At 41.9% G+C, this 17,622-nt stretch overlaps 1 protein-coding gene across 1 annotated transcript in view; it reads left to right on the forward strand.

Annotated features, from left to right (window-relative positions):
* Positions 1 to 561: 561 nt before the first annotated feature.
* PIK3R3 (phosphoinositide-3-kinase regulatory subunit 3) overlaps positions 562 to 17,622 on the forward strand; it is a 323,162-nt gene continuing 306,101 nt past the window's right edge. Inside the window, exon 1 of the mRNA XM_063139463.1 lies at positions 562 to 1,010. Within this exon, the coding sequence (XP_062995533.1) occupies positions 686 to 1,010 (325 nt within the window). The 5' untranslated portion in view covers positions 562 to 685. The remainder of the gene's footprint in view (positions 1,011 to 17,622) is intronic.

The raw sequence follows: 17,622 nt of genomic DNA on the forward strand, positions 1-17,622 counted from the left end.
TTAAAGAAGGGTGTGGAAATACTCTTGCATCTATATAGGATTGCCAACTGACCAGAAAAATAGAACAACAAAAGCCCAGCCACCTTGGCTGACCTGCTCTTGTGCCTTTAACAGCAGGTTTATTCTACAGCTTTTCATAGCAGGATGTGCCAAATATTATCACTTGTTGATCTGCACATAAATCCATCCACTGTTAAAGGCACAGTTACAGAGGTTGGCGGAAAAGTTGGCAACACTGCATCCTTATGAAAACATTATTAACACTGTCTTACTCTTACAGCAAAAGGAACTTCTCCTGTTAACACCAGTCTCAAACTCTGCTGCTGCCCAAAGAGAGTGAGGAAGAGTCTGCTTTATCCCTTCTCAGCACCACTGACTGTTGCTCGGCCAGTACTTGCAAAAATGACCACGGATTGACGGATTGAGTTTTACAGACTGTGGACCCTCAGAGTTTGCTTCTGATATTTTTTTCCCCCTTGTAGAAGAAGAAATTGTACTTAGGAGTGGGAACCAGAAGAAGCTGGGGAAGGAGTTAAATGTTTTTTGTTTCTGTTTCTTGGGGGTGCAACTTCAGTTCCCTATTCCAGCCTCCTATTGCCCATTCCATCTTTATCCCAGTGACTCTGAAGATGCAAAGGGCTGGCAACGTTTTGTTCTAATTCAGGCGCCTCCCAATTTTCTTGCTATGGCCTCAGCAGATGGATGGCAGTATCGGGCTCTTTACGAGTATGCGAAGGAGCGGGAAGAAGACCTGGCCCTCTGCCCTGGAGACTTGCTCACAGTCAACAAGGCAGGGCTTGTGTGTGTGGACTACAAGGAGGGGGATGAGAGGAACCCCCAAGGCTGGCTACATGGCTTCAATGAGCATTCCAAGGAACGGGGAGATTTCCCAGGCACTTACGTGGAGTACCTGGGCCCTGTGAGGATTGTGGCTGCCACACCAAAATCTAGGCCGAGGCCACTGCCAGTGCCTCCAACTCCCAGCGGAACATCTTCCAGCTCTCTAGGGGGTGAGTTTGTTTGTATGTTTTTCAAATGAAACGTTTCTGTGTGAGACATAAAACACAACAGCTTTCCAGATGCATGGCAGAGTTTCCTAACAATGCCCTTTTGCAACAGTCAGAAGGGGGCTGTGTTCCCTAATTGGTTGGCCTTGAGCCATGTACTTTAGCATGTCGGACTTTCTCAAGTGCTGCTCCCACTAGCCTTGCATAAACCCCATTAAGAGGGAAAGACATTTGCTTTCCCAAGAAAATTTCCTGTTATAATGTAAGCTTTGCTACTAAAGAACAGCTTTCTTGAAATCCGTATGATTGTACAGTTTAGACACTCTGCGGTCTGAAAGAAGCATGATCTCTCAGAGCGAGTTGTATGCAAACCACTCGAGAAGTCAGAGCAGAGCGGGATGGAAATGGGGCACTCATCTTGGGCCAATTTTCCAGCTGGCACCTCTTGTTTTGTGTGCAGGATAATCACTTACATGCAAGCAAGGCAGTGGTTAGCCAGGCATGTGGCTGATGGTTGAGAACACAGTGTTTATATACTGGGATGGAGTTCGGGGGGGATTATGAGGCCATTTCTGGCTTTTGTTTCTATGACAAATACTGCTGACATTTTGAAATGTTTCATCTTAAATTGTCCAGATGACATGTGTAAAGAAAAGTCTGCTATGAATTAAGAGGAAGCCCAGCGGGTGCATCTTCTTCTTTTGAAATGTCTGCAGAGAGTCTTAAGGGCTGGTTGGATGGTTATAATGATGTGGGAGGTGATGGATATCACTGCTTCATAGCTGAGTGTAGCTGAAGGCAGTATGGACCAGAAGGCAGACAAATTTGGCCCCAGGAGAGCTGGGCTAAAATCTTAGCACGGCCATGTACCCACTCTGTGGTTTGGGGACAGTTTTATGCTCTGTTGGAATTAGTTTTCCATCCAAAGGATTAATAATAACCTGTAGGAAAACAGGTGATTATTAGGGTGCCTGAGATGAAACTCCTTGACAAAAAAAGAAGAAGAAAAAGTATGGTCCAAATTAAGGTCAGTCCATTTTTACCCCAAAAGCTGCATGAAGCTATCAAATCTGCAGAAAATTCCAGTTTTCGGTCATCCCCCCCCCCCCCCCGCCCTCCAGTAAGGACATCTTTAAACTTTGGGGATGTGAGATTAAACTGAATAGGACAAGGTTTTCAGTGCTAAACAATAAGTTGCCTACCCTGCTTGAAATGGGGGTGGGGGATGCTATCCTGATCGATATAACACTGAGTCTGTGGCCAGGGCTAGATCTACACTACCGCTTTATAGTGGTATTGAAGTGCACTGATAACTGTTGGGGCCCATTACTCATTCCATATACCGCTTTCATAGTTTTATTTCCTGCTTTTTATTCCACATTATCCAAAATGCAACAACAAGTGCCATTGTGTCCTTCAAGGTATAAATGTGCAAGAGGAATATAGCGCTACCATGATGGGATTGTAATGATTTGACACAAGGTGTGGATGTGCTTTGACCTGTGGATTCCTTAGGGCCTGTATCAGCGTGCAACACATTTTGCTGCTACTCACACCGTGGCCGTGTCTACACAAGCTGTTTATTACAGAATAATATTGAAGTTGTCCCTACATGACGGGATTTCGCTGACTGGTTTTGTCACTTACCCCCCTCTTTCCGTACAATCCCGAAATCCACAACTGCTGTGCCCTCTTTTTGCGAGGTCGCTGCTGTTCGCTGTGAGTTCTGGGATCAGCGAACAGCCAATGACCCGTGAGGGGTGTGTGCATGGGTATTGGCATGTTCATCGCCGAGTTGTCTTTTTTAAAAAATGCAAACATGTACCTGCGCAACATCATTCATTCGATGGACTCCATATCCACCACATGAGTAGCTGTGCATTTGTGTTCATATCTCTGACAAGTCCTAAAAAAAAAAAAATCCCCATAGCTTCATAATCTGCCTATCCCCACCCACTTCTCCTGATCCACATGCGGAAGCACCGTCATGGGGCACACGTCCTCCTGCAACGGCACTCCTGAAAATGTAGAAAACTTCATTCACGTGTGCGCCAGAAGCGGGAAAACTTGCAACCACCCCTCCTCCCTTGCGAAATGGCTGTAGGTGTAGATTAGGCCTGTGACACTGACCTGTAAAGTGGGTGGCTGATGGAGACACATTCAAGAATCCCAAGGGCATGTGCGCACTGCTGCATAGCCTGCATTTGGCCCTGTCACCCATAAGCCTGAGCCAGACCTAAAGGACTCTGCACATGTTCTGACTATAAGCTGTGCACTGTGGCAATTTTGACTTCATAATGCACATAGGCTGGCAATCTGTTCTTCGTTACAGTGGGCAGGACTCTGTTTGGAGGACTGTCTGGTCAAAGTTGGGTTTAAAGATAAAGAACTATAAGAAGGGAGAGACGGAGCCTTGAAGTTGCCCAACAACAGCAGACTGGGCAGGAGTCTTCCCTGCTATGGTGAGATGTATTGTGTTTCTATTTAAGTTACATTCTAAATTTGCACCTAGACATATAAATGGTCATATACACATTTTATGCAAATATGTGTTTTCTTTTGCCCACCATGATACGAATGCTCTTTTTGGGCAATGCATAAATGATCGCCCTAAATGCACAAGAGACAACTGTGCCGTTTGTCCTGGCCTGCCAGACGTTTTGGAGACTGAAATCAGGTGGATCATTTTATTTCCATTCCACTCTTCTGTTCACTGAGCACCCAGAATAGTTTACAAAAATAAAAATAATAGTTTAAAGCCATGATACAGTAAAAGGCAATATTACAATATCCGAAGCCCACGTGTTTCTCTTCTTCACTTCATGTACACTGCAGAAGTACAAACCCCGGGAACTGGGCTGTTACTTTCCCCTGCAGTGTGTTTCCATGGTTTACATGACAGAAGTGAAAAAAATGTATATACTTCAGAGGTTTTGGTTTTAGTAGGTGTTTATAACATGTATGTACTCATAAAAGCCCTTATTTTAAAATAGGAATATGAGCCTCGTGTGGCGCAGAGTGGTAAGCAACAGTCACTGCAGCCAAAATTCTCCCCACGGCCTGAGTTTGATCCCAGCAGAAGCTGGTTCTCAGGCAGCCGGCTCAGGTTGACTCAGCCTTCCATCCTTCCGAGGTTGGTAAAATGAGTACCCAGCTAGCTGGGGGAAAGGTAACTGCGACTGGGGAAGGCAATGGCAAACCACCCCGCTACAAAGTCTGCCAAGAAAACGTCAGCGAAAGCAGGCATCCCGCTAGGAGTCAGCATGACTTAAGTGCCTGCACGAGAGGTTCCTTTCCCTTAAAATAGGAAGCCTTTGACTTTTGCTGTTTTAAAATATGTACATAGTAGGACTAAGGCCTCACTACACACTACTTTAGGTTGCTTGTTTATGAATGAAAAAGTACAGTGTGGCCTGACAGGTGGAGAGCATCCTGAAAAGGAAGAACTGTAAAAGCTGGAATATTTGGCAGCATGAAAGTTCCAGTATTTGATCAGAGAAATAGCTGCTGTGTTGGTCCCACACGATATAAAATACACGGAGCAGTGAGGCAATAACTTTTATTAGATCAACTAAAGTTGTGTTTGTTACACAGTACAGTCCTTCATACGCAATTATTCAAGGCAACAGTAAAAGATCAATGTTATATTCCTAGGCTGATATTAAGTGGTTAAGTGTAAATAAAGGGTTGGGATATTTAAACATATGAAATCTTCCTGTTCCTTGTTTTAAAGAAATATCACCTAATTTAACCTCATTGTGGGTAAGTAATATGTGCTTTCTCTCACTCTATGTGTAACACATGTTATGCTTAGAATATCTGTGCTTCACAGAGAATTTATTACTTCTACCAGTGCTTTAACTTGTCAAAATTCTTATCCTACTAGCCATATTCCAAAACTTCATATTGCTGACAAAACATCCATCTGGCTCTTTAAAATAGATGCTTTGACTTTCGACTTTGGATATGAGCAGTGACTTTAGTGTTCATTGACTACATGAAAAATAGCAGTCCAATCCCTAGCCACATTTATTTGGCTATCAGTGGAACTTCTTTTTCCAAGTCAAGATGTGGAAGATTTTCACATTTTATACTGCTTTTGTACTTTCTACTTTCTCTTTCGCTGTGGGTCCTTTACACAACGGTCGTGAAACTCCAGGGCGTCTCCTGCGCTTTCTGACCTTTATCCTGTGTTTATAAAGATCAGAGATAATGCAGCAAAAAATAAATTTAATGGCCATGTGAAATTGCACGGTTCCGCTATAACCACAGTGCCATCTAGTGGCTGTAAAATGAAACATAGAACTTGCTGAGAAAGGATTCCCCCAATTCAAAGTGTGTGTCTGCCGGTGTAAAGGAGACGATCTTAATCCTGCAAAGAATCTCAAAGCAAAAGCCCAGTAACGATGCAGGGTTTTAGCACTTCCTCATTCCGCTTCCAAGCACTTTTGTGTAATGTTTCAATTGCAGTGTATTCTCCAGTGACTAATAAATGCATTTACTAATGAGGCAAATAGCAGCTTCAGGGGTGGGGGAGGCATTTTTATCATGAAAATGAGTGGGAAGGATTAATCCCTGACATGCTACTATCCTTGATTTCCCACATCCTGTGAAACTGCTATTCACCCTGTGAGAGATGGGTACACATGCCAAATAACAGCATTCTGTAGCATTCACAGAAAGTTGTTTTGTAATCCAAGGCTAATTGAACTCATTTGTTAAAATGCTATTTATTATTTAATAGGTTAATATACCACTGATCATATTTAAGAATATCTCTAAAAGTGGTTTGGGGCAAAACACCCTAGTGCTCTGTTATGAAGAGCAATGACACTCAGCCAAGGAATGGACACGCATGCCTCTAGAAAAAACATGAAGGCAATGACGACATTGTGTTGGCATGAACCTTGCAAACTGATCTCTTGGTGCAAAAAGGTCTTTTCAAGTTGGTGCTGATGCCTGCAGCCCCTGCCACATCCAATACATCAAAGGGACTTAGGTTGGCCAAGTGGGCGGGACCTTAGGTTTGGTGGGGAGGAGCTATTCTTGCTCATTAAAGAGATGTCACTGGGAGAATATCTGGAGAGGGGTATTTTGCTTTGAAAATTTGTTCCTGGTCTTCTTGGCCAGGAATCAAAACAGAGAAAGAATGGGAAGTGGAGAAGTGGGACCTAAAAGCAATTGCCTACAGTGGTCAGCATTCCCTGATCAGCAAGCTTATGAAGACGGGTCCTAGCAAAGGAGCAAACAGGTCATGACACTCATGGTCTTCCCTCTTGTTCACCTCTCCCCCCACCAATGTTTTGTGCTTTAGATCTCTATCTATATCTACAGCTCCCAATCATTCTTGATCACTGGATGGGACTGATGTCAACTGTAGTTCAGCAAGAACAGGAGGGCTACAGGTTCGCCATCCCTGATCTATATGATGAACAACTTTGTGGAGCTTATTGTAGTTTAGCATATGGTAGGCATCTTGAGAGAAAATAGTGGAAGTTGTTCATCCTCCAATACTATTATTTTTCAATAATAGGTAAAAGTTGTTTTGTGGGGTTGGAACATGGAGTTGTACAGATAGATGGTTTCATATTTTTTGTGTGCGTTTTAATTAAGCCAAAATTAAAAAGGATGACGCCACAGCCATGTGATTTCACCATTGTACCAAATTAGCTAAACAGTCCTAGTTTAAGTCATTTGGGACCAGCAGGGCAGGAGCACAAAAGAGAACAGAAAGTTCCCAGTCTCCCCTAAACCACGTAGCCCTCATGGTATTAATTAATAGTAACTACTAATAAATAGACAGGAACGTATGCCCCTTCTCTCATTTCCAGCATGTGACCCATAATACCCACAAGGGATTTGCAACAGGGACCAACCAACTTTTAATAGTGAAAACAGACATAATATACAAAAAAGCCTCACGGTGTATCTCTTTGCCACAAGGAGTTCCTGCTGAATCCACAAATGAAATGCCAGCTATCCATCCATGACGCCAGAAAATTGGATGCTGGATCACTTGTCTTTCCCCTTCCCTGTGCTTCTGTCTGTTTTTTTTAAAAAAATTGTTCATCTGACATTTTTATTCATGTCTTTATCAATTTATTTATTTATTTATTAAATTTATATACCGTCCCATAGCCGAAGCTTTCTGGGCGGTTTACAAAAGTTAAAAACAGTGAACATTAAAAAGTATACAAAATTTAAAACCATCAAAAATATAAAAACAACAGTATAAAACAACAGTATCCATTTAAACAACAACAGTGTTGTTTAATGTGTTGCTTTATTAATCCCTCCCACACACACAACGACACTTTTAAAACTGCAAAACAGCTCCAGGGATGGAAGAGGAGGGGGGGATTTTTTGGTGATATCATGACAGGACAGCCAGTCAGCAAAATATTATTTTGCTTGAAACTTGCAGAATTGTGTTGTTCTTCCTATTTCTACTCAGGTGGCCACGTGTCCTACTTTGCAGAGGGCAGTCCTCTATTTGAAGGTATCCTGTATTTGAACAGAGCCTCGTATGGCGCAGAGTGGTAAGCGGCAGTTACTGCAGCCGAAACTCTCCCCACGGCCTGAGTTCGATCCCAGAGGAAGCTGGTTCTTAGGCAGCCGGCTCAGGTCAACTCAGCCTTCCATCCTTCTGAGGTTGGTAAAATGAGTACCCAGCTAGCTGGGGGAAAGGTAACGGCGACTGGGGAAGGCAATGGCAAACCACCCCGCTACAAAGTCTGCCACGAAAACTTCAGCGAAAGCAGGCGTCCCTCTAGGAGTCAGCAATGACTCAAGTGCTTGCACGAGAGCTTCCTTTCCTTTTTCCTTCTATTTGAACATCTGTCTAGTCCAAAGTGTCTTGAAGATAAAGAACTATATGAAGGATGAGAAGGGGCCTTGAAATTGCCCATTAACACATAACACCTGGATAGCAGACTGAGTCGGTACACAGGTCACCTGTTTACAGTCTTCCCCAATACGGTGAGAAATATTATATTTCAATTTAAATTATAGTGTTTCCCCCCTAAATGTGCATCTATATGTGTAAATCAACATGTACATTTTATGCAAATCGGTGTCCTTTTTCTCTTTTGGTAATGTCTAAGTGACCACTACTCCCACTGGACAGGAACCGTCTTCACACATACTGGCCTTGTTCTTATGCCTTTAGCAGCAGCCTGACCTATAGAAATCTAGGCAGTGAACTTTGTTCTGGCATATAGATGGGATGGGAAATACTTCACTTGCTAAATTTCTGAGTGTTGGGCTGCAGTTAAAGGCGCAGGACTAGGGCCATTAAAAGGTGGGAAAGCCTAGATTTTGCTTAAGAGTGAAGGGTTTTCCAGTGAATATTGAAAATTCCAGTGATTGCCATAAATTTTCTTATTATTAAGTGCTTTTGCTAATTTAGCTTGAATTAAGTGGAGTCTGCTGGTATTACGAAAGCAAAGCATCAACATTGCTCTGAATGAACACAGGTGTTTGAGGATGAAAGGAGGATGACTGACTTCCCCTTACAGTATCAATGTTATTTACAGACCCTAGTATTTGTTGTTCCATATTATCTACAATAGCTGATAATTTAGCTAAGGGGCCAGCACTTAGCACTTACCTAGAGGTGAATGGTTTTTTAATAGCAATAAATGTGTACATACATGGAGATCCCCCCCCCCCACCGCCCTGCAAGGAAACATTAATGGAGATTGGTAATCTGTTAGCTGTAATTTTGCATTGAGTTTGCTATGGAATCCTGCTGAGATGAATTGGGGGTGCTGCTATTTTGGGATCCTTGTGAAAGGATTCTTTGTACAACACTTTCCTTTGTCTCTGTTATTTTTCTCTCCACCTGTTGAAGCAGCAAATGCAGGCGGGATAGAGAAGAGGTCTTGTCCCCTGATAAAGAAGTGTACATAAGTAAATAATTAAGTAAATCAATCAATGCATTTAAAAATCATATTTAACATTCCTGGAACATATTTTCCCTGTGGCCAGGTGTCCTCCTTTGCAGAGGACAGTCCTCTATTTGAAGGACTGCCAGAGGACCACCTGCTGTTTGAAGGTGTCCTTCATTTACAGGCTGTCCTGTTCAAATTGGCTTTAAAGTTAAAGAACCATCAGAACTATTGCCCATTGATATTTAGTACCTGGACAGCAGACTGAACAGGCAGGCACACGGCTGGCCTGCTTACAGTCTTCCACACGATGGTGAGATGTATTGTACATCCCTTTGTATTATAATAATTACTTTTAAATTTGCATATGTAATATTAGGGTGACCATATTTTGGAAACCAAAAAGGAGGACAACATGGTCGCCATGTTAAAATTATTTTTAAAAAATAATTTTAAAACCTCAAAAAAATAAAAAATCCTAAAACTCAATGGTTGGACAGATCTGTTTCAAACTTGGCACAGCTAAAGTCCTTGTTAAGAGCAATCATGGTGCCAAGTTTCATCTCTTTATCTTTAAAAATAACATTTTTTTAAAAAAATTAAATCCTCAATTTTTTAAAAAAATCTAAAAATCAATGGATGAACAGATCTGTTTCAAATTTGGTATGGCTAAAGCTCTACCTAAAAGCTATCATGGTGCCAACTTTCATCTCTTTATCTTTAAAAATGACGATTTTAAAAATAATAATTTTAAAACCTCAATTTTAAAAAAAATCCTAAAAAAATCAATGGATGAACGAATCTGTTTCAAATTTGGGATGACTAAAGCCCTTCCTAAGAGCTACCATTGTGCCAAGTTTCATGACTTTATCTTTAAAAATGACGGAGTTATAAGCATTTTTGTTAATTCCCATTAGAGCAGCTCTTTGGGGGGAAAAAATCCGGATTTCCCTCCCCCTCCCGGATTTGGCATCAAAAATTCGGGCAAATCCGGGCAAACCCGGTCATATGGTCACCCTATCATACATTGTCTTCTTTTTTGCTGATACATTCCCTCTTTTTGGGTGATTAACAAGTGGCTAGCCTATTTCACTGAGAGGGGTCAGCCTGTTTGACAACTTAAAGAACAAACGTGTCAAACCATTTTTAGCCCAAGGGCTTAATTCCTTTTCAGAGAAGCTCTGTGGAGGAAGGCCTCGAAAGTAAAAGGGGCAGGGCTAAAATAACAGCATGTTTTAGTTTACACCTCCTATCACCATGTATCTAAACCCTTTAGAGTGGGGAGAGGACTATGCAAAATCCAGGAAACACCCAAACATCTGTTGGTCAGGGGGAAAGGAGTAGGGCCGTTTGGGGAACCCAGGTGAGCCAGATTTGGTTTGTAGGCCTCAGGTTCAACACTCCTGATCTAGAACAGCCACAGAATTCAGACATCCCAATATTAATGGAACGAACTATGGAAAGTAGCAACAGATACTTTTCAATACTTTAATTTTTCGTGGACCTCTGCTATTGGTTCTATTGATTCTGATTGTGTCACCCTCCTGGATCTTCCACTCTCCTAGGGTGATCTCAGCTCAACATTTCAGGTTGAGTTCTTCCATTAATTTACCAATAGCTTTCAAGGTTTCTATTTCCTTTGTGCTTATGAACAGAACTATTGCATGCTATCTGTCATTTTGAGATCAGACTACCCTATTCACCACACACTCATGCATCGGCAAATAGCTCATTTCAGTGGTTCATGAAGATTTTTTTTAATAAGCACTGTAAGGGTAGCACAAGGAAAGATCATTGGATGTGCATTCAGATGTACAGATATATTTTTTTCTCTCTTCTAGCTAAATGCCTGCTGATTTCCTTTTTCAAACAACAATTGGTGGGAGTTGAGTTCATGGTTGTATCATTTTTATTTCTGTAGATTGATTATCCCCAGCAATCCTTGGACAGATGCAGGGCTCAAAATAATTAATAATGAATTGTGGATGTGATTTTTCCAGTTCCTCTGCAGCCTCGGAAGCATTTGCTCTGCGAAGCACAGTGGGCTTAAATGAACTGTTTAATTAAACTGAAGGAAAATTTCTAGGGCTATGTTTTAATTGACTTGGATAACATTTCAGAAAAGCTTAATAGGGGAATGTAGCCCAGAGACTACAAGGAGCTCTTGCTGGCTCCCTGGGGACTTAAACCAGCAAATTATATTCAGCAGACAGATGGGTTTGTTCTAAGTTGAAATAGCTACCAATGATAAGACCTCTTCCTCTTATGCTGTGGTCAATGTGTTTGTCATAGCATAGCAAGTATGTTGTTGGAAAAGAAAATTGTTCTCATCTGAGCTGGTAAATTTCAAAGTAAATAAAAGGAATTAAGGAAATGGACTCAGGTTTGTAATGGCAAAAAAAACAGACAGTCTAAAAACAGACAAAAAAACAGGCAGCCTTCTCCAACCTGGTGCCTTCCAGATGGCCATGCTGGATGGGGAAGATGGGAGTTATATTCCAACACATTTGGAGGGCACCAGGTTGGGGAAGGCTGGTCTAGCATTACAATTATTCGAGTTAATGGTCTGTTTAGCCCCCCATCCTCTAACCCTGTTGAGACAACACACTAAGCCTTGGTGGTCAAGCATTTTGAGCTAAACATTTTGGCTTAGCATGCAGTGTGAATCATTCCTAACCATGGTAACTACATGACCATGGTTTAAACAAGTTCACTAACCTTTTACTAAAAATGGGTTAGTGGCCTAACCATGTTTTAGCGTGTTGTCTGAACAGGCTCCTTCTCTTTCTCTCTGGAGGAAAGAATTGCGTATTTCTTTACCCTCTCTATAGATCCCTTTGGTATCTGTCTTTGAGGTTTGATATTTGATATTAAACGTATTTCCTTGTAAGGGTTTCCAACTATCATGGAAGTGATTGCATTCTTACCAATTCAAGTATAAGTTACTATTGTGTATAATGTTGCCTCTTTTTATGCTTCCTGGAAAAACACCAAGGGTCTGTGATGGAATATATGCCTGTACAGATTTTATTATTTTCTTAGCAACCTATTTCCAGTGTGGGGTCTGCCTGCCAGTCGAACCTGGAGAAGTGGATAGATAAAATGTCCATGTCCAGTTATTATGCCTCCTCTGTGACTCTCAGGAATTGCGAGAGTACTTTCGGGTATGTCATTAAGGAATCCATATTTGGATAAATTGTCCTCAGTGGTAAACTGCTACCGTATGACCCCGAATAAATTGGATTATATTGCTGGAAGTCAGCAAGTTGCTGTGTTCTCATTTTGTCTCAAGTAGCTTAAGAACACTCTTGTGGCCCCATGGATAACATTAATTGCTCATCTAGCACAAGATTTTGACTCTAGAAATATTCAGTGCCTAAATTCTTCAATGGAAACACCAGGATATATGGATAGATCCTTTCCCAGCTATTTCCTTCCAGTTTTTCCAACAGGGATAAAAGATACAGCAGCACATGGTAGCTGGTGTAATAATTATTACCCTCCTGTTCAGGAACTTTGAACTCATTATTGAATCCTGTTAGGCAGATACCACATAGGAAGAGCCAAGAGGTACCCCACACTCCCCCCCCCCCCCCATATTCCAAACTGCATTTAATTTTTCCTCCTGGCTCCTGTAACACTGGTCAACTTACTGGCTCTACACACTGAAAATCTAACTACATGCTGCATGTAAACATGTGTAACAAAACCACAATGGCCACTTAAATTAGGGCAAACAGCTTAGCAGGGAGAGATTTTAAGTGAAAAACCAGTAGATGGATGAGTACTTAACCCTACTTCAAGAAAAGAAGATCGCAATTGCAACATGTGGCCTTAAAAACACACTGCTTTTTGCAACTTAATTTTGAATATATTATGAGTAAACATATTGAGACTTACACAGAAATCTCTCTACACCCACCCACTTCCCCAACTGAAATATTATTATTATTTATTACATTTCTGTACCGCCCAATAGCCAAAACTCTCTTAAAATATTAAATATGAAATTGTGTCACCTTGGCAATGTCTGTCAGTGATTGGTTCTAAGAGTTTATTGTGTAGTGCCTCAGATTCATCTATTGCATAACACACAGATCACTAAGAGGATTTTCAGGTGGGTGGGAAATTGTGTTTCCTTACAGTCGCTCCACTTCCTGGTTCTCTTCCACAATAGGGACAAGCAGAATCACACAGGAAAGAAAGGGGGGGGGAGCAATGACCACGTGGCCCATTCAGTTTAGTGGGACAGCTCCCTCTAGTGGGTGTTTTATAGCCCAACTTCTCCTGTACATGGCTGGATATAGAGACTAATATCGCTATAGCACAGAAAAGTCAGGTTTGGAGGGAATTATTTTGTGACGGAAAAAAGAGTAGAAGGAGCAGGAGACGTGCAGGAGGATCACTGCATCATCATAATGACCCACAAACAACCGTGAGTGGCTGGCCATGAGTGCGCTGTAAAACGTTTGTCTGAAGAAGCTCTAAATATCCACTCATGTAATTTTAAAAGCCAGATTTGTGGCTGGCTCTATCTCTTTAGATGATAGACTACAAGTATTAGCACTAACCACCCTAACAACATTTAGATCATCTGTTTCTTCCATCATGTTGTTGTTGTTGTTGTTATTTGTATCTACAGTATTACAAAATGTGTGTTTACTCAAAACGCTTTCTGCTTCCAGAGGAGACTTTTTATCATACAATTGCCCTGCCTCAAGCACAGAATTTTATGTTGAGTTCAAATGTCATGTAACCCTTCCATGTTCTCCCACTGCTTCTTTTGTTACATGACTGCACAATCGATACTTCTAGGAACTCTCCATCTGGAAACACTTAAAAAAAAAAATCCGATCTGCTATATTAAACTAAGCTTCTCTGTAGATTAAATATGAAGAGGCTGTACAAGTTAGGCATTGCATAACATTCTGTTCTGTTTTGCTTGAAAATTCTATCAACTGTTCAGCATTTGATTAAAGAAATATGGTATAATTATATGTAAATATATCTGAAGTATACTGATAAATACATATGTGTACATTAAATGAGCTTGTTGACCAGCCTTCTATTGAACAGCTGGTCAGCCTTCATGGAATGTCCAAATTATACTCTGGCCATGTGTCTGTTCGGTAGGATATTCTTGTTATACTTTGTGCAGTTTTGGCTGCAATGCCAAAGGATGATTTGAATGAAACCATACGTGCCTTGAAAATTGAAAACAAGGTGGTATTGGATAGCTCAGTGGTGATGCAGTTCTTGAAGTAATGTGACACAGGTCTTGCATAGGTGTATGCAGCACGTTTCATTAGGGTGTGCCCCCAGGGAATTTTATTTATTTATTTATTAAAAGTAAACGTTTATTCATTGTAGTAAATAAAATACTTCTGGGAGGTTTACTACTAATAAACTTGTAACAGAATACTCCTATTGCATGTCCCCACTATTTGGAATTGAGAAGGAGAGGGAGGGAGGGAGGGAGGGAGAGAGAGAGAGAAGGCTATGCATGTTATAATCTCTCAGATTTATCTTTTAGATTTAAGTGTTTTGATGCCTGTTTCTAAATTGGACAACTGTTTTCTGGAAGGTTTTCTACATGCTTAATTCATCCATCATATAATGTATGTGATGTGCTTGACTAACTTTCTTGAGGGTTCCTGTTTTCCAGTTGTCGGCCAAATGGTGTTAATCTGTGATTACTGGATATGATATGGCATTAGGTGGTAGTAGGGGACTTGTAACTAAAGCTGTACACTTCGATTCTAAAGTTTAGAGTGGTGAGGGAGAGGATCATGGGAAGGAGTAGAGGGGGGCCGTTTCCGGAGTCCCTCGAGACAACTCTCCTTAATATTTTCTGCTTCCATTCCCCCCAGCCCCACTGCTTCCATCGGCGATGACGTGCGCACATGCCGCACAGCTCTTTCAAAGAAATAAAGGAGGTGCAGCAGCAGCGCCTCCTCTAACTCCCATTCCTCCCTGCTGACCCAGGTGCCGGCCCACACAGTGGCTGGACAGCTTCCCTTCCCCCAGCCCACCCCTGCTCCTATTGGTGACGGCGCACACAAAAAAAATAAAGCAGTGGAAGGGGAAAGCGGACCCCCGAAGATATTAGGGTGTGCTGGTCATGCACATGATTGAACTTGAATGCTTTCTGGAATCTGCAGTTTCAGTTGTATATTAGCATGCAGATGATGTAAAACTGCAGCAAGGCACAGAATTGATTGTTCACTGATGTACAACTGTTTTAAACTAGTTTGAGCATTTTGTACTGGTGGTGTATGAGTTTGGAGGGCAATTTAAGCACAGAGATTGATGTACTGATCTTGCTGTTGATATTCCTATTCTCCACAGTATTCCTACTTCTGCCTAAAATAATCACAGCTGTGCACAGTTATTTAGTCTGCCCTTTACATTTCAGTTTCCAAAACATACACCCACACACATATATACATACCCCACAAAATCTGGGTCATTTTAATGAATCAGCCAACTTCTGCACTGTACATTTCCTTTGGACTGCACTGATGTTAGGGCAGATTGAAATGTCCGCCTTAACGGTCTATTTCCTGGTTATGCATGGCTGAAGTCAAAACTCCTTAATGTTAAGATCTAGGAAAGATTGGGGGCAAGGGAGGAAGAGGTCATGGTTATGACACTTTAATGTGCAATTTGCCCAAGTCCAACAGGAATTATCCTTCCATCTTCATGGTACTGTTCAAGTGGAAAGGAACATCCATTTTCTAAGAAAATCTCTTACTCTTCTTTGGTTGACATTTCTAGATTTCTGCAGCTGTCATGTTAGCACAGATAATGCTCCAGTGACTAGGCAGCTGGGAAATTAGATCTCACACTTCAAGGCTCTTAAGCAAACCAGGAGAAAAGGTTCCCTTGTACCTCAGGGGATGTTCAGCTTTCATCTGGCCTGGTAAAGGTGCCTTTGCCCCCTCCTTTTTATACCACCACTGCATCTCACATTGGGAGTTAATCTGCATTTGGACATCTTCTGTAGCAAGAGTGAGGAACCAGTGGCCAGAGGTCTGGATGCTAACCTGTGGTGGGCTTCCAAAATGACCTGTAGCCCCCTCCTTGACCCCATCCCACAGCAGTTATTTCTATTAAATTGTACTAATTATTTTTAAATGTGTTTTTCTACATATAAATAGTTTTATGCACATTTTATGCAAATCTGGGCCCTCTTTTGGCTTCTTTTCTGGCAATGCATTGATAGCCAGGAACATTGAGAGAGTGCCTTCTCCCTTACGAATCTGCTCAAGCACTGAGAACATCTGAGGGCATGTTCCTATTGGTCCCACATGGACCTATAGTAGGATTGGAGTCCACCAGGAGAAGAGCCTTCAGTGTGGTGGGCCCCCTTCTTTTGGGATTCCCTGCCATTGGAGGTCAGGCAGGTGCCAACATTGTGTTGCTTCCATGCCTCCTGAAAACATTGATCTGGATTGGGATTGTGCGTGCTTACACAAGAGTAACGAAAAATAGGTTCAACATATTTAGTCAGTGGAGGCTGGTGGTTTCAGTGTCAGTGGGGTGGTGAATCCACTCCGGGTTTCAGTCAGAACCAGCCTGAACTCTAAAGGAGCTATCTAAGGTGCTGAACCCTAGCCCCAAAATAGGTTCGGTTCCTCCACTGATGCAGGATCCAGAGATGCCAAATGAAAAATAGTGAACAGAGATGTTAACACTCCCCTGAAATACAGAGGTCAAGGAAGAATCTTTCTGCTGAGCATGGGGTGCCAGGTCAACTTCTGACAACATACTTGTGGCATCTGAAATACCAGCATGTATTACAATTTGTAGGTTGTGATGCTTTTGGAATATGGATCATGCTTGAGAATAAGAGGCATCAGAAAACTAAGCACGGAGCCTTCAGACAACAAAGATGGATATATTATACAATAATAATACTGAAATTGTAAAATAGCCAGAAAGCCTGAAACTCACCATGTGAAATTTAAGTCCTGCAATTGGGAGCCAGTGTGGTGTAGTGGTTAAAGTCCTGGACTGGGAGCTGAGAGATCTGGTTGTAAGCCTATGCGGCAGGGTCCTGCTATTTATTGTTTTACTCTGTACAGCACCATGTACATTGATGGTGCTATAATAATAATAATAATAATAATAATAATAATAATAATAATAATAGTCCCCACTTGGCCATGGAAGCTCACTGGGTGACTTTGGGTCAGCCCAACCTACCTCACAGGGTGGTTGTTGTGAGGATAAAATAGAGAGGAAGAGGATTATGTATGCCTTAAGGAGGAAGAAAGGTGGGATGTCAATGTAATAAATAAATAAATAAGCTGCAATCCCATACTCAGTAAAGAAGAGCTTGTACCAGGGCTGCTTGTATTGGCCTTGTGCTGATGCAAGCTTTGTGTGCAGGGTTGGTTTCAGCCACCATAGCTGGGCCTCCCGCTGCAGACAGCCAAGTTAGAGCCCCCTTCCTGCCCCCTCCTTGCCCTGAAGGCCAGGGCTCCTTGGCAGCCTTTCCTCCTTGTCCAGCTGCTCCTGGCAAAGGTGTAAAGAGCAGCATCTCTGTAATTCCATCCAGCAGCCAGAAAAGAGCCAATGAAACCAAAGAATACAAACAAGCTTGACCCAGTTTTGACAGGTGTATCTCATGAGAGGAGCTGCTTTAAACCAACATATAACCAAATGGGTTTTTAGCTCAGCTAAAATTCCGTCATTATAGATTTTCCTTTGGAACAGACTGC

The sequence above is a fragment of the Elgaria multicarinata genome, chromosome 1, assembly GCF_023053635.1.
Source record: "Elgaria multicarinata webbii isolate HBS135686 ecotype San Diego chromosome 1, rElgMul1.1.pri, whole genome shotgun sequence".
Taxonomy (NCBI): Eukaryota; Metazoa; Chordata; class Lepidosauria; order Squamata; family Anguidae; genus Elgaria; species Elgaria multicarinata.